The sequence below is a fragment of the Macaca fascicularis genome, chromosome 10 (assembly GCF_037993035.2).
Source record: "Macaca fascicularis isolate 582-1 chromosome 10, T2T-MFA8v1.1".
Taxonomy (NCBI): domain Eukaryota; kingdom Metazoa; phylum Chordata; class Mammalia; order Primates; family Cercopithecidae; genus Macaca; species Macaca fascicularis.
The window spans coordinates 93,966,100-93,989,929 of NC_088384.1; the positions used below are offsets into that span (position 1 = coordinate 93,966,100).

At 48.3% G+C, this 23,830-nt stretch overlaps 1 protein-coding gene across 2 annotated transcripts in view; it reads left to right on the forward strand.

Moving 5' to 3' along the window:
• Positions 1-23,221, forward strand: part of CTNNBL1 (catenin beta like 1) — a 176,606-nt gene extending 153,385 nt beyond the window's left edge. For both annotated transcript variants that reach the window (XM_005568970.4, XM_074005298.1), the window contains 3 exons: positions 11,109-11,246; positions 11,465-11,537; positions 23,028-23,221. In XM_005568970.4, coding sequence (XP_005569027.1) covers positions 11,109-11,246; positions 11,465-11,537; positions 23,028-23,116 — 300 coding nt within the window. In that variant the 3' untranslated portion in view covers positions 23,117-23,221. The remainder of the gene's footprint in view (positions 1-11,108; positions 11,247-11,464; positions 11,538-23,027) is intronic.
• The last annotated feature ends 609 nt before the right edge of the window (positions 23,222-23,830 follow it).

Below are 23,830 nucleotides of genomic sequence, written 5' to 3' on the forward strand. Positions count from 1 at the left end.
GTGCCAGGGCCTCCTCAATCTCTGCAGACTCATGTAGCCAGCTGCCACTTGGACATCACCCATAGGCTCTTCTGACTTAGCGAGTCTAAAACCAGGCTTGTGGCCCTAACCCTATATAATCTCTTCCCCTACTCCCCATATTAGGGCAGTTTACCAGTTTGACCAGGTCAAAAACCTAGGCATCATCTGTTTACTCCTCTGTCTCCACCTCCCACCTCTCGTAGTCTGGTCAGCTTACCTCTGATATCTCTGCAGCCTATCCACTTTTCTTTCTCTTTACTACCAATACTTACATTCAGGCTACCATCATTTGTTTTCTTCCCTTAGTGCAGCACCTGCCTAACTAACTAGTCTGCCTATCTGTAGGTTTGGGCCCTCCAGTTCATTTTCTACACAACAACCCAAGATTTTTCTAAAATGAAAATTCATGTATGCACTTCTCCACCCAAACACAATAAACAGTGGCCTTGCATCACCTTCGGGATGCAGTCTAACCTCCTGCGCTGGCCTCATGGTGCCTCGCCCAGTTTGGTGCCTGCTGGCTGCTCTAGCTACATCCCTCACCCTTGTGATGTGTGAAAGCCATTCTGTACCACTCGCGCTTCCTGACCTTGTGCTTTCTCAAACCTTCTAGACATTGGCCCGTTGCTCTGAACTCTGCCCAGAATACCTCTCTCTGCCATCTTTTCCACATCCATTTCATGAAGCTGGCTAATTTATTACTCTGTATCCTTCAGAGTTTTGAGAAACAAATTAGTCAATAAACATGTATTGAGTGTCTGTCATGTACTAAGCATTTTGCTTAGTGTTTCCCTGACAGTTTCTGCAGAAAGTCTTCCCTGAGACCACCGGGAGCCCCTCCTGTTTGCCCCAAGTGCACCCTTGCACTGCAGTCTCAGGCTGAAGATCAGGGACTCTGGAGCCAGACTGTATAGACATAAATCCTGGCTCGGACTCCTACCAGCTGGGTGATTACAAGCAAGTTACTTAAACTCTCTGCTTCAGTTTCTTCATGAGTGAAAAGGATGAGAATAATAGTACCTATCATGTAGGATTGTGGGGAGGACTAAGTAAATGTAGTATATGTAAATCACTTGGAATATTTCCTGGCACAGGGAAGTATGCCCTAAGTGGTAGCTATTATTACAAGTATTTTGGGCCTGCATGCTTATGTCTCTCCCTCTAAACTAACTCTAAGTCTTCACAAATAGGGACTAATCTTATTTACTTTTTCCGTTTCTCCAGTAGGGTTGTCATTTTCAGCCTTGTATTATTGTATCTGCTATCACAGAAGTACTGATTCTCTCAAGACCGGAGTATAAGTTGTCAAAATTCAAATGAGCAGTCTGGGTTTTTTTTTATTGGGGATGTAAATTTAGAAATTGACTGAATTTAAGTAAATTTAGAATTTGCATCACACTTGTGATGGCAACATCATGGTAATATGGAAGGAACATGAGTATGGCGTCATACAAGCCCAAGATTAAATGCCAGCTTTGCCACACGTGATCTCTGTTCACTTGGGAAATGCCTTGCCCTGTGTGTGTGTGTGTTCATTTTCATGATAGCTTTATTATAGGGTCATTTTGAAGATTAATGAGATTGTTTGTAAAAGTCTGCCACATGCTTATGTGCTAAGACAGAACTAACATGTGTAGCCAGTCACTTGTTTATGGGCAAAGCTGTGGTCTGAGAGCCTTGGATTCTTACCAAAGCTGCCATCAGTTAGCTGTGCATTTTTGAAAGAATTTTCTTTTACTGATTCTCCAGGCTCAGTTTTCCAGCTAAAAGACTTGCAGTTTCTAGGATTCTTCTCTAATAGTCCGCCCTATTTTAGAAGATTTTGGAAGAAGATTTGTTTTGCTGGTGTTGATGCTTCTCCCATCTCTAGTTACTTCCCTCTCCCATGGTTCAAGTTTCTCCCCGTGCTTTGGAAGAAAATAGGCAACCAGCATTTTCTGAATGGTGAGGCAATTCCCACCCATGACTAGAGACCGAGTGGAGGCCTCAGGTTTCAGCTCTGAGTCATGTCCCATGTTATTAAAGCAAGAGAGATTCGTATTGGCTTCATAGCAGCCTCTTTTATGACTGTCTCCTTTTATCAGCAAGGGGCAGCTCACTGCCTGTCAGGGGCAGATTAGAAATGACATCCACATGCTTATTTGGAGGGCTTGCGGCTTGACTGCTGAAAGAGATGGAGGCGTGTGGAAAGATGGTGATTTGGTAGTGCTCCTGAGGACAGATTAACATTTAAAGTGAGTATGTGGCTGGAAGAGGGGGAAACACACACACACAACCCTGCAGAAATGGCACCTTGGTGCTGCACATACCACCTCCTTGTGTATCTTCGGAGATGAATCTGTTTATTTTAGCAGCCCCCAAACAGGCTTATGCTGCTGTGAATTGCAATCTGTTCTACTTAATGCGCCATTCACTGAATTACCATCTAAGTTTTTATTCTAACCCTCTCTTATGGAATGAACAAAACAAAACCTATCAGAGTATCTCTCTCTCTCTTTTTTTTTTTTTTTTTTTTTTTTTTAGCTCTTTCAGATTGCATGTGGAATTTGCTGGTGTAGCTGTAGATTTTTTTGTTTTCCTTTTAAAAGTTTCTTCAATGTAAGAGGAAATTATAGGCCAAGAAGCTAGGTGATCTTACATTTTAATGCTACTGGTTTGCATTAGTCACCAGATACGGCATAAAGAAAAATATCCCATCTATTTGTTTATACGCTAATACTATGAAAAGTGCATAAAACAAAGCCTTTTTCCTTTTTCGAACTGTAAATTGAACACAGCCTTGGAGCCAAATTTGCATAAGTTTCTGTCCTGTGTCTGTTCTGTTTCCTGTTCCCCGGGAGCTTTGTGACCTTAGGAGAGATTCATCTCTTTAAGCCTCAATTTCCCATTTGAAAAGTAAAAATAGTAATAGTTTTTACCTCTTGGAATTCTTGAGAGGAAAAATGAGAAATCCTTGAAAGTGCTTAGCACGGTGCCTGGCACTCAGTAAGGACTTGAGAAGTTGCCCTATTGTTAGGATCCGGTTTTTGCTCTCCATCTCTTGCCAGTGTGAAAGGACTAATAGAAAAGGCCTGGGACTATGGAATCACATTCCACTCAAGTCTCCAACTGAAACCCAGTGGTAGTCATTTGGCATCTGTCTCATGTTTTCCATCTGTGAAATCTGAAAATGGTATTTGTTGTACATACCCAACACAGGGCGTGTACAGCAGGTAAGGTTAGTGCAGGTGCCCTGCTTTGCACAGCAAAAAATGCTGCATGGATGCTGAGTTGTCATTGCTTCACAAAGAAGACAGTCACCTTCAGGCTCTTCAAAGGTGAGAGTTGAGTGAATTGATTTGTGGAAGACTCCCTTTAAATCTTAACTCTCCTGTCTCGTTCAGATACAGTCCAACGTACATATAGATTTTCACTCTGAAGTTTTGTAAAGTGAGAAATATTTACGACACTTAAGGAAGTTACTGGATTCCTGGAACGTCCCTTTAATCTCTGCTCATCACATTCCCATTTGAAGGGTACGTGATTTGCATGCCCCTGTTGTCTTAAAATGGCCTAAGGTCACAGCAGATCCAGGGGTTGTGTCTTTGTCACGGCAAAGATGAATTTATTGATGAAAGGATGAGCTAATCGTCAGTGTTGACCGTCATGTCCTGTTGCAGCGGTGATGTGTGTCTCCAGCTTGAGGCATTTCTCTTAGCGGCTCCTCTCTCTGGGAACGCCATCAGCCAACATCCTAAATCCATCCACATACCAATGTGCAGGTAGAAATCTGTTACAGCTGGCTATTGAAAGTGCTTTGGTCCTGGACATGCCCCAGATTATCAAAGCCAAAAGGAACCTTCAGGAGCACCGGATCAGGGAAAGAGGGGTGAGGCACACTGCCACTCTCCCCTCCTGCAGTCAGGGTGGGCATTGCTAATGATTTCAGGGCTGCTTCCGCTGAGCTTCGCCTCGGCTTCACGACAGATTTTTGTATCATATTCTGTACTCACTGCAGTGGATTGAGTTGGCACTTGGGATGAACTCTGTTTGCCTTCCCTGATCTAGTGCAGGCTTCCTGTTTCCAAGCAAAGAAACTGAGGCCAAGAAAAGTTAAATGACTCGCCTAAGGACACTAGTAAATTAGTATTCGAGCTGGGATCTGATCCCATTTTCTTAGGACTCTGTTCCACCTTGGCAGAGGAACTTATTTGTAGAATTTATAATATATATCATAGTTAAGTGGAGTTCCAGTATCTAATTTGAATATTTCCTGCACTCACACAAGGTCTCTTGAGAGGGAAAGAAGGCAAGGGGAAGCTGGGTGCCTTCTTTAGAATGGGATTTTTGTAACCTGTTAGTTCAGTCTCCATATACTAAGGAGGTTGGGAGGCAGGTATGATCTCCACATGGGCCAGCTAACTTCCGTCTGTTCTTTTCCTTGCCATTTTTAAAACATGTCTCATTGGTCGGTTGGGCATAATTCAGTTTTTGCCTGCCACTAGAGAAACAAGTGCACTTGTGTATCTTTAGTGCATAGCCGTCAGAATATTATTATAGATCAGACAGCTTCAGTTCCTCCAGGACCTTTGATGAGGGAAGGTATAAGGCAGGGAGAAGCTTGCGGTGATAATTTTTTTCTAGAACTCTTACATTGCTTCTCCAGAGACTGACTCCTAGCCAGCTGATCATGGGTGGAGTTTACAACAGCCATTTTGGAGTTTCAGGCACCCTTCGAAGTTCTTTCAGATGGCCAGCTCTACCTCCTCACACACAGATAGCCAAGGAATCATCTCGAGTCCTTATCTCAAGATCAGCTTTTTATGTGGCATCTTGGGGACCCATAAAAGGAGTCAGAAGTGTATTAATCCATTTATAAGTTGACCCTGTCTATATGGAGTAAGATGGGTGGAGAATAAAGGTGACGCCATCTTCTTTTTAAAACAGACCAAAACTTGAGAAGATAGAGAACTGCCCACACTTTCTCACTTTCTTATTTTCCATAATCATTCTGCTTGTTTTATTTCCTTTTAAACACTGAGTACACATTTATGTTTGGCTTCCCTGAATCCATTCAGCAGTAAATATTCCATGCCACAGAGTTGTAACAGGCTAGATAAGGGCTATCCTGACAACAGTCAACTTCACTGCACGCTGGTTTCTATGGCACTTCTAAAACTGTCAGGGCAGAAACTTCGTCTTCAGAAGCCAATCTCTGTTTCATCTCTGGGCATGTTCAGTGCAGCAATGGTGATGCGTTTCTTGGAGATGAGCTATAGTCGTATCTCAGATCTACATTTGAAAATTTCACTTTCAAATCATGTGGCCATACGGCTAAAAGTAGAATGTCGAATTGAACATTGTCAGAGTCTTGATGTTCTGAGGAAAGAGAAGAAAATGGAGTTTGGCATTGCTCTGTTGAGTTTGTTCTTTCTACATGACAATATAGAGAAACTAGAAGGTGCAGTGTGTACCTAACTGGTTAAAAGAAGATCAGATGATGGAGAAAAGTATGAAAAAGGAAAAAATCACCAGGGCTACTGCTGACCTAATTAGAGAAACTTAATTTTGCTACGCTCCATTCGTGAGCCTCCTTATCACACTAATATTTAACATCTTCCTTTGTTCTCCAGACAACTCTGAAATCTATACCCACACAAACATGGTAGCATGAAAAGAGCATGGACTGGGGTTTGAGTCCCAGTTCTGCCACCCACTAGCCTTGAGGAGCTTGTTCTGCCTGAGCCAGCTTCCTCATCTAAAATGGGGGTAAGAATCCCCGCCTCTCAATATTATTATTATTATTATTATTATTATTATTATTGTTTGAGACGGAGTTTTGCTCTATCCCCCAGGCCGAGTGCAGTGGTGCGATCTTGGCTCACTGCAATCTCTGCCTCCCAGGTTCAAGTGATTCTCCTGCCTCAGCCTCCCGAGTACCTGGGGTTACAGATGTGCACCACCACTCCTGGTTAATTTTTGAATTTTTAGTAGAAACAGGGTTTCGCCATGTTGGCCAGGCTGCTCTCAAACTCCTGGCCTCAAGTGATTCGCCCCCCTCAGCCTCCCAAAGTGCTAGGATTACACATGTGAACCACAGCACCTGGCCCCTGCCTCTCAATATTTCTGAGAGGTAAAGGAGTTAATATACAGAAAGCCCTTGGCACTATTCTGACACATAGTAAGCCCTCAGTAACACGAGCTGCTCCTCTCTGGTAGGTGGGTAATGACAGCAGTAGTTATTATCCAGACTGCCTCACGCAATGTCTAGTATGTAGTAATCAATCAATCAAAAATAATATGATCTACCGAAAGCTGTGATCTAATAAGCCAAGAAACAAAAAAACCTCCTCTTACCCCTTTCTGTTTCCATTAGTGATACTGATGTCCCACTGTTGTTCTCTCCAAGTTGACTTTTCTGTGCCTTTATGCATGCTATTATTTCCTCTGCTTGGAATGTCCTTTTCAGCCTGTCAAACTCCTTCAAAATCCAGCTCAGATGTTACATTTTCTTTAAGCACTCCTGACGCCACCCCCCATACAGACTTAGTCCAGCCTTCTTGTGGGTTCCCACAGCACTCAGTACAGTTTGAAAGGTCCTTTATAATAGTCATTCTTACATTTTTCAAAAAGAATTTCATATTCATTAACCTCATTAGATTATAAGCACCTCGATTATGTAGACTGTTTTATCTTTGCTGTCCCAGCACAGCACCTGGCACAGTTAGCTGTTCAAGACATCTCTGTTGAGTGGGTAAATGAATGCGTTCCACTTCAGGTTCCCCTGTTTGTAACCTCCCGGGCCTCTTCTCTTCCCTTCCCCTTCTCACGTAGGCTGATACCCTGGTCTTCCAGCTATGCACTCTACCTGCTTCTCCATGCTCTAAGCCGATGTGTCCATCATTTGGCTGTTTGCATATTCTGATTCATGACATTTTCCTGCACAGTGCTGGCTGACAGTCTGTAGCCCATCATATCTGACTTCTCTGGCCAGCCTGTATGTCTGCTATCAGCTCACCCTCCAAGGCACAGTCCTTCCCCATTTCCTGATGTTTTCACTTCTGCCCCAGCCATGCAAGTCTCAGCACACACAGCTCATTAAAAAGCTTTGAACTTCTCCCTTCATTGTTTTTCAATACTGTTTGGCAAATGCTTTCCAAGAGCCTACTACGGGCTGGGCACAGTGCCTCACGCCTGTAATCCCAGCACTTTGGGAGGCTGAGGTGGGTAGATCACCTGAGGTCAGAAGGGAAAACCAGCCTGGCCAACATGGTGAAACCATGTCTCTACTAAAAATACAAAAATTAGCTGGGTTTGGTGGCGGGCACCTGTAATCCCAGCTACTTGGGAGGCTGAGGCAGGAGAGTTGCTTGAACCCGGCACTCCAGCCTGGGTGATAAGAGCAAAACTCCTCAAAAAAAAAAAAAAAAGCCTACTAAGCAAAAAATGCTACACAAGGTGCTTCCTAGAGTACAAAGATGAGCACAGTACAGCTCTTACTTTCAAGGAACGCACACAAGGAAGAGGGATGGATCTGAATGGCTAGTTCAAGGCAGACCGTGGGAGGTACCACAACAGAGGTACAAATCCAGGGTGTGGGGATTTGTACTGAATCCCCACTGAAGGGGACTGAAAAATCATATCTGCTTGGGGATCTCAGGGAACATTTTGTGAGGCACATCACATTGTAGACTTTCAATATATCATGATAGAGACTGAGGAGTGGGAGGTACCAACACGAGGAGCAAGGCAAGACCAGGAAGGGAACCCAGGCCTGTCTGGGCTGGGCTGGGGTGAGGGAGAGTGAGCAGAAAGTATGGCCAACAAAAGTCTTTTCTTGTAGGGCCTTCACACAACACAAAGACTGTACCTCTAAGGCACTCCATTCTGTTGTCTCTGCCCATCATGCACCCTGAAACCTTACCCAAAAGTCACTTCTTCCAGGACGCCCTTACATTTCACCCAACCCCGATCAGCACCTATCACAATGATTTTAACATGTGGGCACACTATACTTACTTTCTGGCCATTTCCTAAAAGTTTGTGACTTCCACCGACCTCTTCAGTGGTTAAAACCAGGGCTTCCCTTACCTCCATTTTCCTTATTTTACTGCCTTAATTCAGTGCTTAGGGTAGTGTTCTTGCCATTAGGCACTTAGTAGGGCCAGAGGTCTCAACACTGTGCCAAGTTACTCATTTCCACATCAAAGATGAATCCCACACGATTCCTATCCCTGGGGAATCCGTTTTCTAGCAACTGGTAATTATGAGCAACTTAACCTCTGTGTGCTTTGGTTTCTAATTCATACAATGGGATGAATAATCCCTTTCCAGCCCTTTTAAAATTTGGTAGTAACTGCTGAACACTTCAGCGTTCCGGAGCAGGAAGTCATGATTATGAGTAAATGAGAAACTAAAGAGAACCTTCTATTTTTAAACTCATTGGACATCAGTCCAGTGCTCCATGACTACCTCGTGAACATTAATGCCATTACCAGATTACCAATGAATTTGCTACTAAATGAAGCTAGGAATTAGTGTTATTGATTTGCCAGGCAGTACAGGGCCTAGCAGTCTGCAGGCCAAAGAGGATTCAGGTTTTGTCAGGGGCACATGCTGCATTTCACACGTCTAATACCCCCCAGTCTAAAGCCCTAATAAGTCACAGGAGTCTCCTCTGTAACCCTAGACCTCTCAGACTTGCTGTCCTCATATCCAGTCCTCCCAAGTAGATTCACTCATTTCCACATCAAAGATAGAGGCCTCATGGGAACGAGATGAAAAGTAGCCTTGTGTTGCTACCGGCTGGCCCCCCGGGCAAATAAAGAAGTGCATTATCTGTGTCTAAATAGTCTCTGAAGGATTCTTGGTGGAGATTGATGACCACAGTGGTGAGTTCTTCGAATGTGGAAGAGTGGAAAGCAGGATCCCAAGGGCTTCCGTCAGTGACAGGAGCCCGAATTGTCAGAAGGAACGGTGGCCATAAAGCTACCAACAGAATTATGAAATGGATTGTTGCCATCAGAAGCATATATTGAGTACCTGCCTTCTTAGGCCCATGTGCTAGTCACACAGAACAAGTCCCCACACCCAGTTGTCACTCCTGAGAGCTCATAGCCTAAACCGGATGTCTGGCTGGATGCAGTGGCTCACACCTGTAATCCCATCACTTTGGGAGGCCAAGGCAGGAGGATCACTTGAACCTAGGAGCCCAAAGACCAGCCCAGGCAACATAGTGAGACCCTATCTCTACACACACAAAAAAGTTTTAATTAGCTGAATGTGGTGGCATGTACCTGTAGTCCTAGCTATTTGAGAGGCTAAGGTGGGAGGATCACTGGAGTCCAGGAAGTCGAGGCTGCAGTGAGCTGACATCATGCCACTGCACTCCAGACTGGACGAGAGTAAGACCCTGTCTCAAACAAACAAAACAAAAAAACGGAGATGTCTTTTTTCCTCTCATTGTCTCATTGGCTGCATAGATATGTACTGAGCTAGGGCCCTACCTTCACAGAGCTCACAGTCCACTCCCACGAAATAAAGCCTGGAGACAGAGAGAGCTGGTGGGGACTGAAGTCAGTGTGAAGATGATGGGGAGGAGAGGAGGTCATGTTGCAGAGTGGTTTGTCAAGGTGCTCTCAGCAATTGTAGAAAGGAGAGTTGTTAGCCTTAAATAAAAATCAGGAAGGCCTTTGTGATGGATGTAGCTTAAAAATTATGTGAGATTGAACCATACCCCAGAATCCCAAGGAGGGAAAGCAGTAGGGCTCTGAGCCATCTTGGCAGAAGTGTTCACAGCACACAGGATGAGGGGTGGGAGGATTGGGGTTGGGGGATGGTAAAGATGTTAAAAATTGATTGCACAACTCAATATATAAAAGTTGTTAGATTGTACACTTTCAATGGATTAATTGTATGAATTATATCTCAATAAAGCTTTTTGTTTGTTTGTTTGTTTGTTTGTTTTTAAAGGAATCTACTAGGGAGGACTGGAAATGAGGACAGCAAGTCTGAGAGGTCTAGGGTTACAAAGGAGACTCCCGTGACTTAATTAGGGCTTTGGCCTGGGGGGTGTTGGACGTGTGAAATGCAGCATGGCCTCTGACAAAACACCTAGGCCAGAGGGCTTATGTACACAAGTTGGGTGCCTGTGCCATTGGTTTCAGAGTTGTGGAGAAAGGGGACCTTTCTCTGCTGTGGTTAACTTGATTTGGAAGGGAGATTTAAATATACAGATGTTCCTCAGCTTACGATTGCATTGCATCCTGATAAACCTACTGTAAATTGAAAATACCATGAGTTGAAAATGCGTGGCTGCCAGGTGTGGTGGCTCACGCCTGTAATCCTAGCACTTTGGGAGGCCGAGGTCAGGAGTTTGAGACCAGCCTGACCAACATGGAGAAATCTCGTCTCTACCAAAACTACAAAAATTAGCTGGACGTGGTGGCACATGCCTGTAATCCCAGCTACTCAGGAGGCTGAGGCCGGAGAACTGCATGAACCAGGGAGGCGGAGGTTGCATTGCGCTGAGATCGCGCCATTGCACTCCAGCCTGGGGGACAAGAGCAAAACTCCATCTCAAAAAAAAAAGAAAAGAAAATGCATGGCTGACTGGGAGCTGAGGCCACTACCAGCCTTGCAGGAGAAGTACAGTTTCTACCACATGTCTGTCACTCTCACCCCATCATAAAGTTGATCCATGGTAAGTCAGAGGCCAACTGTACCTTACAGAGAGATTATGGAGGCCCAAACCAAAGAGTAAAAAATGAGTGGAAGCAGATAAATAGCTTAGATTTGTGTCCCTTCAGCTTTTTCTTTTTTTTAAGCTTTTTTTATATGTGGATGAGATCATTTTGGCCCTGATTCATCAGATAGGAAAAAATAGACTTTAAGCTCGCCTCCTGGGGCCTCTCTAGTCCATTAAGAATGAAGAATGTGAAAGGTACTTTAGAGTAATGGGAGATGTAGACAAATCAAAAAGATGAGGTAGTTTTCTTTTGCTGTTGTTGTAGTTGCTATTTTTGTGTGTATTATGGCCAGACTAGGAGTCCATTCTTTCCTCCCATTCACTGTCCAGCTTTTATTCCTAAATGTTCATTTGTTTCTAGGACATGGTCCGGCGAGGAGAGATCATAGACAATGACATCGAGGAGGAGTTCTACCTCCGGCGCCTAGATGCGGGGCTCTTTGTTCTCCAGCACATCTGCTACATCATGGCCGAGATCTGCAATGCCAATGTCCCCCAGGTAGGAGGGTCTTCCCCTGCATGGGCCTATCCATCCCTGCCTCCTTCCTCGCCAGCTGCTTAGGTAGACTCTCAGGGAAAGAAGCGGATCGCGCTCTCCTTGAATTCCTTTACTCTATGTGAGCCTTCTTTTTCAGGGATGGGGTGAAAGGTGATACATTCTAGTGTGTCAGGACAAATGGTTGTCTGTCTTTCTCTACCCATTTTTTCCCTTATTAGATTCGCCAGAGAGTTCACCAGATCCTAAACATGCGAGGAAGCTCCATCAAAATTGTCAGGCATATCATCAAGGGTGAGTTGGATGCTACTTATGTCTGGGGCTCCAGAGGTCTGAGGCTCTGTCAGTATCCCTGGTATTTGGTGCGGAGCATTTTCTGCACTGAAAGCCTAAGTTGTCCATTTCACTGTGTGTCCAGGTCATCTTTGTCAGAATACTGAAGACTAGCCTCGTTGTTCTCTGCCTCTGACCCTCCAGTTCCAGAACTTCCAACCATAAACAAGAGGCACAAGGGCTTGAAACAGTTGTTAATTTTTTTAAAAAAGCAAAAAATTCAATTCCAAACTACAATAGTCCTTCCTTATCCACAGTTTTGCTTTCAGTTACACACAGTCAACTGTCCAGAAATAGATGAGTACAGTACAATAAGATATTTTGAGAGAGAGAGAGAGGCCACATTCATATAACTTTTTTATAGTATATTGTTATAATTGTTCTATTTTATTTAGTTATTGTTGTTAATCTCTTACTGTGCCTAATTTATAAATTAACCTTTATCATAGTTATGTAGTTATCATAGGTGTGGATCTATAGGGAGAAACACAGTGTACATAGGGTTCAGTACTGTGTGCAGGGTCAGGCATCCATCAGGGGTCTTGGAACATCTGTCAGGATGCGGGGGACTACTGTAACTGGAATTCTGCAATGAATTGAGGCAATGTGGAGTGGTGGAAAGAGTATGCCTGCCTTCCGGGCCTAGCTCTGCCTCCCCTAGCTACGAGCATGATTACAGCTGTATATTTACCTGGGAGAAATTTTGCAAAGGTTACAGGAGGTACTACAGCATCCAGTCTGTACCTGGCACAAAGTGGGTGCTCAGTCAGTGTGGGTATCCCTCCTCCCCACCCACACCATGGAGTTACCTAAATGCTGTTGGATCTTCGACTGGACCTGACTCAGCTGGAGAGGCCTCTGGCCGGTGAGCAAGCCCCCAGTCACAAGGCAGGGCCCCTCTTCTGAGCTCTGGGTGCAGCCCCACCCTCAGCCACCTAGGGACTAACTGGGGAGCACCGGCTGGCACGTGTGGCAGTGGAGGCCCATGTGGGAATTTCCAGTACTGACGATGTCTGAGTTCAGAGAGAGTCCAGATGGACTGGGTAACTGCAGACAAATCAGTGTTCCCCTCGGGCTCTCATTCTGCCCATTTCTAAGATGAAGGACTAGGCTAGATTTACTCAGAGCTTGCCTTTAAGTTGCTTCTAGCTCCCATTCCAGGTGGCAGATGAAATGTGAAGATAAATGTAGTCCACACAGTGAAGCGAAGCAAGGTTAAGAGCGTGGGCTCTAGGGTCAGAGGCTTCTGGATCTGAATCTTGGCGCTGTTGTTTACTCTGTTACCTCAGGCAAGATACCAGTTGTTCTTGTGACTGCCTAGAATGGGCAAGGGGATTGAATGAGGTGACACAAGTTAACAGCAAACGTTAGTGTGAGTATTACAGAATACCACGAAGATCATTGTCGTCATTATTTTAAGTGAGACATGGCCAAAATCCTGTGGGAAGCCTTGTGAGAGCAGTGGCATTGAACTGGTCTAAGAGGCTAGGACAGAGGCAGTCCAGAAAGAAACAGCACTGTGAGTGAAGGCATAGGGACTGGAAATCTCATGTCTGCTCAGCCCTCCCAATCCGGGAATGGTAAATCCATTGTGCCCATTTTGTAGACAGAGAGTATGAGGCATTGGAATCTGTTGTTTTCTCCTTAGAGAAAAAGAGAGTAAAGGGGTCCAGTGGACACACTTAGCCCCACTCATGCCTTCCGGAGGGACACCCTGGGGGCTCCTCCTCAGTGTCAGATTCGTGTGAATTACTGCTCAGAGCGTCATTTCGCCTCCTCCCTGAGGGGTAGCTGTGGTGATTTGCAACTCCAGCCTTTAAATGGCATTTACTTCTAACGCCCACTTGTTCAATTAGAACTTCTTACTACACTCAGTTCTGCTATCCTGCACTGAGTGTTCTCCCTGCACCTCCGTCCATGTAATCAAAACAGTGATCTTCCAAGAAAGGGAAAGCATTTTTAATGGGTGCTGACGTGTAGTAGTGGATGTTTTTCTTTCTCAAACCCTGCCACACACAACCTAAGTGATTCGCAGTTTCCCATTGTTGTGAGCCCCGGCCTCTGTCTCCCTCAGATCCTGGTTTATTTCCCCAGTGCCTTTTAAGGCGCTGAGCCCACGCTGGACAGTGAGTGGAGGGTTGTTGAGTGGGCGCCTGGGCAAGCGAGCAGATGAGTGAACCGGTGAAGGGTCTGCACAGGCGCCATCTTCACTCTCACCCCTCTGCTTTTCTCCCCCACTGCTTTCTGCCCACCCTCACCTCTACCACCTCCATGCAGACCCTCACAGCCATCCTTCCAGGCCTGGGTTCAGCCCTTCAATTCTCTCCCCATCACCCTTCATAGCCAGCTCCTTAGTCCATCCCACCTCTTCTGCTTCTGAACTCAACCTTAAATCCGTCCACTTCTCTGCATCCATTATTCCCATCATAGCACCCTGATTCTTTCCATCCGAGCCCTTATCACAACCTGTGATTGTTTTTATTTATGTGTCTGTTTACTGCTCTTGTCTGTCTCATACATTAAAATATAAGCTCCATGACGGGACATTGTCTGCCTTGTTCACTGTGTCTCCCCAGCACCCAGAGCAATACCAAGCACATGATGGGAACCAGTAACAATTTCAGACATTGTGGAATGAAACCTTACCCTTGTATGAATTTAATGTGGCAAACATTGACTGTGACTCTCCTCGGGGCTAGCTGGGCACAGTGCTAAGTGCTGTGCTAGAGGTGTCACACCGCAGCTGCCCTCATGGAGTTTACGGCCTTCCGGGGACATAGAGTATAAACGATTGACCATAATCCAAGCCCAGTGGAACGCATGCTCCAAGAACTACTCAGCTGGCCCTGCTCGATGCCAGGCTCTGTGTCCAGTCCTAGAGATACTAAAGGAATAAGCGAGATCCCTATCCTTCAGGCGTTCACAGTCTAGGGGAAGAGGCTCAAAACTAATTAGAACGTGCTAAGCACTTGTCAAGTTGTGAACAGTGTGCTGAGGGTGGGAGTGTCACAGAGGCAGTTATGGAAGCAGGGAGGGAGCCGCTTCTCCTCCTCAGGACTAGGACTGGTGCCCAAACCAGGCAGAGGGAGCAGAGGCCCGGAGGAGGACAGGGCAGGATGCAGTGGCCTTGGGGAGGACGATAGCCCGGTCAGGGGGTCCAAGCAGAGGTGCAGGAGGCTGGAGTGTTGGGTGGGGTGTGGCTGGGCCGGGCTTCTGAGTTCTGCTAGGTGCACAGTGAGGTTGGTGTACCAGGGGTGACTGCATCCGTTGATTGACCAGCAGACGGCAGACATTCTCATTAGTGCCCGGGGAATCGTTTGGGAAATTTGAGGTCATCAGTGTGGAGGTGATATCTAGAGTCTGGGAATTGAATGCCATTGCTCAGGTTGAAGAGGCCCCGAACATCACGCTGGCAATTAAAAGAGTTCTCTGTAGATGGAATGTTGTCATAAAGGGTTCTCAGCCCTGCCACTGGCATGCCCCGTCCTGCCTCACCCACGCCAGGGGAAGCCAGTCTGCAGCAGGGTGTGGAGCCTGTGTGGTGTGGCCTGCCTCTGGGAGCACCCCTGAACAGGGTGCTGCAAGAACCCTCAGGAGCCCTCACTTGGGTGGAGAGGGTGGTGCTGAGGTTGACAGGTTGAGGCTCCCATGGAGGTGGGAGGGTTGGGAGGCTGGGCTCTTCTGGGACCCCCGTCCAAAAAGCTCATCTGGTTCTTCTTTTCATGCCACCCCCACTCCTCCTACCCTTCCTTCAATCGAAAACCCAAGAAAACAAAGCCTCATAAAGAAAACCAGCTCATCAGTCTGTCCTCTTTGATTTTAATTTTGTTTTTCAGTTTGGATTGCTTCCTTTTTTTTTCTTTAACATACTAATTAGATGCAGGCTTTTTTCTTTGATTTTATGGCCTACATATTTCCTAAGTTTTGCTGGCAGGATGACAGCTGATGTATCCCTTGAGGTCTCAGGAAAACGCTGATGAGGCAAGCCCAGCGGGGGACTTTTCCCGTTATTTTTCAGCCCCCACTCTCACAATTTCCTCCCTCCTCTGTTGGGGGTGCCAAGAGCGCAGGGAATAATTGATGGCTCATTAAAGCCCCTCTCTCTGCACACTGCTTACTCGGCACTCCCGACGTCCAGCCTTCTCCGGAACCGGCAGCACCTCTGGCCGGAGGACTGTGGGCCCTCCTAGGGAACCGTGGTCTGAGGACTGAGATTACCACAAAGAGAAGGGCAGATGGGGCCGTGTGCTCCGCGAGGACAGCAACAGACTTCCTGCCATTTATCGCTGTGGTGCTCGGCGCCCCGACTGGCAGAGAGAAGGAGTCAGTTACTGCAGTTGGGGTGCGTGCTGAGGTGGTGCTGTAGGTTCTTTGTGCTATTCCAGAAATCCAGGACCACGGTAGGTAGAGTGGTCACTTACCGAGCTCCTACCTCCTCTGGGTCAGACATTTGGGGTACAGCGTCATTACCTCTGGTCCTCACAACAGGCCTAGAAAGCGGGGTAACAAGGAGACAGACTCACTGAGCTTAGTGGAGGTACCTGGGTCTCTGGTGATGTAAACTGGATCCAGACTCAGAAGGAGCTATGCACAGCGGTAAGGAATGTGCCAACTGCTGATTGGCCCCTATACTCCTACGGGCTTTTAGGAGAGAAGAAAAATGCAGGGCACCCACCTTTAGGGAGCGCCCATCACAGGGTGCTAGGCAGGCTTCTAAGATAAGTGAGACACCCAGGAGACTCTGTCCCCCGCAGGCATACTTCCCTCACGAGTCAGGTGACCGACCATAGCGCAAAGCAGAATGGAGCCGGTGCTGGGATGCAGAGGTCCAAGGGGAATGAAGATGGCACAGTTAACTCACAGTTAATCTGACTGGACATGAAAAGGAGCCCAGAGATCCAGGGAGGCTGTACGGAAAGCGTGGCTTCTTTTTTATTTTTTATTATTGTAATAATAATCTATCATTTTGACCATTACTACCATCACTACCATCTATCCACAGGCCTTTTTTTGCATCTTGCAAAACTGGAACTCCCCGTTCCTCCCTCCCCCCAGCCCCTGGCAGCCACCATTCTGCATTCTGTCTCTGTGGCTGGCTGCATGGGAAGGGTTTCCGTAGGCAGCTGTGCACGGGCATCATTGAGCAGTCATCGCCTTGGCTGTGGCGTTGGAGCTGTGACCTGAGAATGCTTTGAAATATCAATATTTGTGCCAAGGGTTGCAGTGGAAGCCGCTGGCCAGTCTTGCCGCTGTTTTAGTCTCCTGGTGAAAGTTGTTGGAGGACCACACAGATGCCCGGGAGCAGCCACGGCTACTGCACAGCGGCTGGTTTGCAGAGGAGAGCTTAGAGGATTACTGACTCAAAACTCTCTCACTGCTGGGCAAAAAGAATGAGCCAGGAACTTAAATGCTTTTAGAATTTGGCCCATGGCCCTTTGATTTGCGAGTATTTTTTATGGCTTAAAATCTCCTCCTAGTAGCTCATAAACGTATTTCCATATTGATTTGGGGCTCTTGGTAACCCAGTTTGTCTGTGTGGTTGTAAAGCTGCAGAGGCTGATAGGATTTATCTTTTGATGACATGTTGACGTGTGTGTGACTTGCACCTGGTCATGGATACGGTGTCCTGCAGGGCATTTGGAGGCAGGAAAGGATCATGGAGAGAGACTTGTATGTTAGCCCTGTAGCCAGCGGCCTTGACAGGGCTCAGAGGCATCTTAAGGACACCTCGAGAGCTTTCCAGCAAAGATGTTACATTTGCCTTAGGATTGCTGCCTCCAGGCCTCACACCCAGTTCACCCAAGAGGGCTCTCTTGAGCGCTGCCTGGGGTAGTGTGGTGGTGGTATGCGGAGAGGGCGGGAGAACCGCTCTTGGAGAACCAACTGTGCTAAGACCGTGGAGCCTGCAGTGAGTTGCCCAGGTTCACAAGCAAGCGCTGTCTGTCGCTTTCTAGTGTCTGACCTCAGGCAGCTCTTCCCCTCTCCAAGCCGTCGCTCCTGCATCTGTAAGATGGGGAGAACCTGTCTCAGAAGGCTGCTGTGAGAATGAGATGAAGTGCTATATGTATAGTGCTCACATGGTGGCTGGCACCCGGAAAGTGCCTGTTACATGTTAGCTGTCTTTATTGTTATAGTTAGTGTCCAGGCTCACCCAGGATCAGACATGCTCAGACCAGCATAAATTCTGGATCTCTGTGTAACTCTGGGCAAGTTAGTAGGTAACATATTTAAGTCTTGGTTTCCTCCTCTGTAAAAAACACAAACAAAAAACACGTAAAATAAATCCTGCCTCTCTCAGGAAGCCTCCAAGGTGGAGATGCAGTTGGGTGCCTGGGACCAAGCTGCATACTCAGCGAATGGAAGCTCCTTCCTTCCTTGACCTAATCCGTCCGCCTGGAGTTAGCAGCAGCTTGGACTGAGATGCCACCGGGAAAGGCAGTCGCCGCACACAGGCTCGACTTCCCGGGGCCTTGTGGGGGTGGGTGGGTGTCAGTGGGTGCTTTTCCAACCAGGTAAAACATCCATGGGACTCTGAGGACTTGCCCATTAGCATTGTAAGCAAGGGTCTTTCTCTGTAAGCGGGTTTCATTTGAATGACATCCCTGATGAAATTAGAACCGGCAGCCTAGCAAAATGTTCTACTCCTGGAGAAGCGCAACTTTCAACCTTCCAAGTTCCTTGTTGTTGTCAAGGGATCTTGTTAGACCTGAAGGATTTTCCTTTCTCGGTTTCTATTTTGTGGTTATATGTACATCTTCAAGAGTTTTCAATGTGAAAATACTGGGCATTCCTCCTCTCTCTTCCCTCTTCCTCCTGCATTTTTAAAAAGGTGAACATTTAAGGCTTAAGATTCATGGATCTGAACCAGGCTTGTGAATACTGGTCCAGGTCTCCGCCCTGGAAGATGACTTTTCCCCATCCACCAGCCTCGGTGGCCCTCCCTCTCCCTCACAACATAAACAGAACAGCTTGTATTCCATGTCTGAATAGTAAACCTGCTGTCTAAAGTTTGCTTTAATATTTATGTGTTCAGCACTGCTGCCTGTTTCTGAGTTCCATCAAAGCCTTTATTATAAGAGCATTTGAAAATGTGGGGGAAGTAGAGAAAGGAGTTGACGTGTATGCCATCTTTCTCACTCTCCACCAACTTAGCCTCTTTCCTCTCTCCTCTCATCCTTCTCTCCCTCTCCCCTCATCCTGCAGTCTCTTTTCCTCTTATACACACATGCACACACGCGCACACACACATACAGCAAAGAGAACTCTTTCCCAAGACCTCTGGGAGGGCTCTGTTCAATATTTATAAACTGCTGCAGCAGCTGTAATAACCAGAGGTAGCTGGCACCACCACGATTTGCTCCAAATAGGACTCTGCCATAGAAACAAAGAATGAGCAAGGGCAAAGGGTGAGGGTGAGGTGCCTGGGGGTGCAGCTTCCCCGGGCAGTGGATGAGCACCAGGCCAGGTCGTCGGACCTGGTTCTGGGCCTGGCTCTGTGGCTGGCTCACTCTGGGACCCTGGCCGTTCACCCGCCCCCTCAGTGCTGCAATAAATTTCTGAGAACCCTTCCAGCTGTGATATTTGGTAACTTGGCATAAGAGAATGTGACCCCAGCCAGTCCACCCACATCTGTCCTGGCCACCGAGGCCCCTGTAGCACAAGACATTCCTGTTTTGGAACACTCACAGAGCAGGGGTTTTTCCCGGAGACCGGGGCCCAGGCAGGGTAGCCTGTTGCTTAGGTAACAGGATGCTGCTGTGAGGACCAGCCTACTCCCAGTGGCTTTTTAGGGGCCTTTTTTTTTTTCCCCTATCCACACATTTCAAGGTTTGAATTCCGGCTCCTCTACATCCTAGACTTGGGCAGGTTGCTTCAGTTCTCTGATAGCCCGTTTCCTCCTGGGTAAATAGGGATGGTGTTCTTTACCTTGTAAGGCTGCTGCAAAGGTTACATGTGAGACAACATGGATAATGCAGGCACATAGCAGTGCACAGCACATGTTAGTTCCACTCCGCTCTGTGTGGGACAGGCCCTCTTCCAGGGGACACGAAGCCATTCACTGCCTGCGGGCCAGTCGGATATCCTCTTTCCAGAGAATGGGTGATGTGACTGTTTGCTTCTTAGCACAGTTGGAGTGACAGTGGAGACTTGCGCATGGGATGGGTGCTCTGTGTCCCAGCGGCATGTGTAAGTGAGGCCTCGGCACGGGTGATCCGGCAAAGGGAATTGATGCAGGTATGGGTTCCCTCTGCTTTGTGCATCCCTAGAAAGAACTCAAGGAAGCTGGCTTTACTGTTGGAAACTCACTGCCCCAAAGCATCAGACTGGTTCTCCACTTCCCTCCCTCCTGGGTCTGAGAAGACATTAGGAGAGCCAAATGTTAGCTCAATCCATTAAGACTCCTGCTTCCAGACCATGCCTCCGGGGATATTAGATGCCATCATGGTCATTTCTCTCTCTCCTGGGGCAGCAACTGTATCATTCACATGTGAGTAAGAGATACCACTGACACGCAGCCCCAGAGCCCTCTCCCGAAGCTCAGTTCCTGTCTCGTCACCCCGGCCCTCTCTCTAAGGGGCCTTAATAGGAGGCATCACAACCATTTGCTGTTGGAGGTGATGGATGGGCCTAACAGAAGAGGATGATTTCCAGGGGGAGACACACAGCTGGCACACGCCTGAATCCCAAATCCCATTTTCTGGCATACATCCAAAGTAAGAAAGAGGAACGGGGCAAAATAAAGAGGTCGCAGGAGCCAAATTATTCCCCCCCCCCCCCCCCGCCCGCATTGGCGGGGGTGGGGCTGACGGGGAGCGTGAGAGGCCACACGCTTTGTTTTCTCTCCCCAGTCTTTGTCTGGTTTGGATCAGCAGGTGTTTTGTTATGCAAAAGCCTCTTACTAGAGAGTTTTCTTTCTCAAGTCAGGCCCCAGTAAGGGATCAGGGGGCAGAAGTGCAAGCAGCCATCCTAGTCACCCCCTGCAGGAGATCCTTCAGCACCCCACTCTGCTGGGGGCCCTCGGCCAGGCTCAGCGGGGAGGAAGGCGAAAGCCCCTGCATTCGTGCAGCTCTCCATCTAGGGGGAGAGGCCGGGGGAGGATGGTCTGGCAGCCAGGCCCACGTGTGCTGGAGGCAGTGGCCTGGGGCTGGGCGTGGGAGTGAGAGGTGACCAGGCAGGCTTCCACAGAGAAGACGTCTCAGGAGGGGACCCGGAGGGGGTGTGGGACTTCCCCAGTGCCACTGCTGACCTGAGCAAAGGAGGCTCAGGGAGGGAACTCATGTTCCCTGGACGTTTGTTATTTGAACATTTTCAGAGGGGACCACCCAAGGGCACTTGTGAGTCAGAGCTAGGATTCGGTCGCAGCCCAATGTTGCACCTTTTCCTCTCTGGCTGTGGGCAGGGGACAGTCAGAGGGCAGTGAGGGGTTGGACCACCCCATCCTCCTCCTTCCTCTCCCACCAGATCCCCTACATTTGCTCTAGGAGCCACCGCAGGAAGCCCAGGGTCACCAAATCACCCCTCGCCATCTGCAGAAAAAACCAGGGTGACCATGTTATTTTGGGTTACCAGGACACTTTTTTAAAAATGAGACAGAGTCTTAAGGATCACTGTGCTGGGACAACAGGGGAGACAAGAACCCAAACCTGCCCACTGTGACCCTCTCCAATGGTATCCTCTGCCGAACTGTTGCCAGAACTGTGCCTGGAGCCTCGCGCTCCTCAGGAATGTTTCCTTTCTCTTCCTGGTCTCGCTGAAGCCTGGCGCTCCCACACCACTCCGACCACTGGAGACGTGGGAGGGGTCTTCCATGCTCCAGTACTTCTGGACTCTTCTCTCTCCCTCCCTTCCCTGAATACACCCAGCTGTCGAAGCTTGTGTCAGGGGACTGCAACCCCCCACACAGCCCCTCCCTGTTGTTGGCACCAGCACCTGTTCCCCCCAGTCCTTGGGGGGATTATGGGCTCACTGTCAGCCTCTCCACTGCTCTTGTCGTATTTCTTGGTGATTGCAACCACCAAGAGATTCACATCTCTTTCTCATACCCCATTTCCAGTCTATCTGTAAATCCTATTGGAGCCACCCTCAGAAAACATCAAGAAGCTGAAGACGTCGCCTCACCTCCACCATTACCTGCCCGATCCAGGCCACTGTCATGTCGCATCTCCTTGCCCTGCCCTTGCTTCCCCCGTGGTGTCCCCCACACAGCATCGGAAGGGATCTGGCAAAAGTCAAATCACGTCACTCCTCTCTGCTCAAGACCCTCATAGGGACTTCCACCCCACAGAAAGGCCACAACCCCTACCATGGTGCACATGGTGCATCTGGGTATGGCCCCCTCCCGTGGCTCCAGGCTGTGGCCACACTGACCTCTTCGCTGACCCTCAGATAAACCAAGGAAGCGCCCCCGCCCCCCGCCACCTTAGATCCTCTGCCCTGGCTGCCCTGCCACTCGCTCCCAGACCTTTCCACACTCATCTCCTTCTGATCTTTAAGCAGATGCTCCCTGCTGACAGCCACCTGTGTATTTTGTTCACTTTTTGGTTTGTGACCTTCACTAGAAAGTAGGCTCCACACAAGCAGAGATTTGCCTCTGTTTCGATCACTCCTTTATTCCCATTCCCAAAACGAGGTTCTCAAACTGGAGCATACATCAGCATCACCTGGAGACTCAGTAAAACCCAGATCACTGGGCCCCACCCCAGTTTCCTGTTAAGTGGGTCTAGGGTGGTCCCAAGAATTTATGTTTCTAGTAAGTTTCCATGCAGTGCTGCTGCTGCTGCAGCTGCTGCTGATCAGGTCCACACTCAGAACCACTAGTCCAGAGCAGTGTCTGCCCAGCGGCTGTCTGTCTTAGTCTGTTCGTGCTGCTGTAACAAAATCCCCGAGACTGGGAAATTTATGAAGAACAGAAATGTACTTCCTCACAGTTCTGGAGGTGGGGGATCCAAGAGCACCACGCCAACCTTTGGTGTCTGCTGAGGGCCTTCCTGTTGCATCCTCACATTGCAGAAGGGAGAAGGGCAAAGGGTCTTGAGAGTTCCCTGGAGTCCTTTTGCAAGAGTCTAATCCCCCTAGATTAGACCTAATCTAGACCTAATCTAATCTTGTAATTAGATGGTAAGAACCTAGAGGGGACACAAACATTCAGACCTTAGTAGCATCCACGCCGTGTGTGTTGAGTAAATAAATAAATGAGGGTGAAGTGAATAAATAAATGAGGGCGGAAGTGAAGGGTGTGGCTAGGAGGGGAATCCAAGCATGGAAAGATAAGTTGGCGCCTTTCCACTGAGGGCCTCGAAGGCAAGGCCCCAAGGAATTTGGCCACAGTGGGGGCATTAGGGCAACTTGTACCTCTGTGGGAGCTGGGGTTCTGGGAAAGATACGAAGCGACACAGCCATGGTGGACCCCATGCCTGGGATCCACTCCTGACTCTATCTTTGTCCCCCTAGAGTATGCAGAGAACATCGGGGACGGCCGGAGCCCGGAGTTCCGGGAGAACGAGCAAAAGCGCATCCTGGGCTTGCTGGAGAACTTCTAGAGGCACCTGGGGCCTGCGCACCATGGACCGTCTCAGCTTCCCTCCCAGGATCAGTTTCTACACAACTCTGTGTGGCTTTTGGACAAATTAAAGCTAGTTTTGGTATCCCTGAGCCGATTTTCTTTGTAGTGAAGCTTCGCCTGCTAACCCTCCCTTTCCCCCTCCCCGCAGCAGCTACTTCAGGACGCCCCCAGGGAAGGCCCGTGGGCAGCCTCACTCCGCCAGGGGGACAGCTGAGGCTCAGGGCGTAGCAGTGACAACTTCGCCACCGTGGCTACGCAGGTGGTGCTGCTGTGAGGCTGGAGTGGGGGCCCAGCTAGAGTCTAGATGTGGGACCCGAGGCCCGGGCCTCATGCTCCAGCTCCATGGGGAGGCCAACCACACAGCACAGCCCTCAGAGCGTGCAGAGCCCTGCTGCATGTCAGACACTCGGGTGGGGGCTGCATGGAGGATTACCAGATCCCATCGTGGGCCCCACCGCACAAATAGCATCAAATCTCAGTGAGGCCCTGGCATCTGGGCTGCTCAAAGCTCCCCGGTGGTTCCGTGCATCAGGGTGAGAGCCACCGCTTTAGAGTGGACAGGTTTGGGTCCATATCCCCACCGCATCATTACCAGCTGTACATTCTGTTCTGGTTTGGGGTTTTGTTTTGTTTTTTTAAGACACAGGGTCTTACTCTGTGGCCCAGGCTGGAGTGCACTGGTGCGACCACG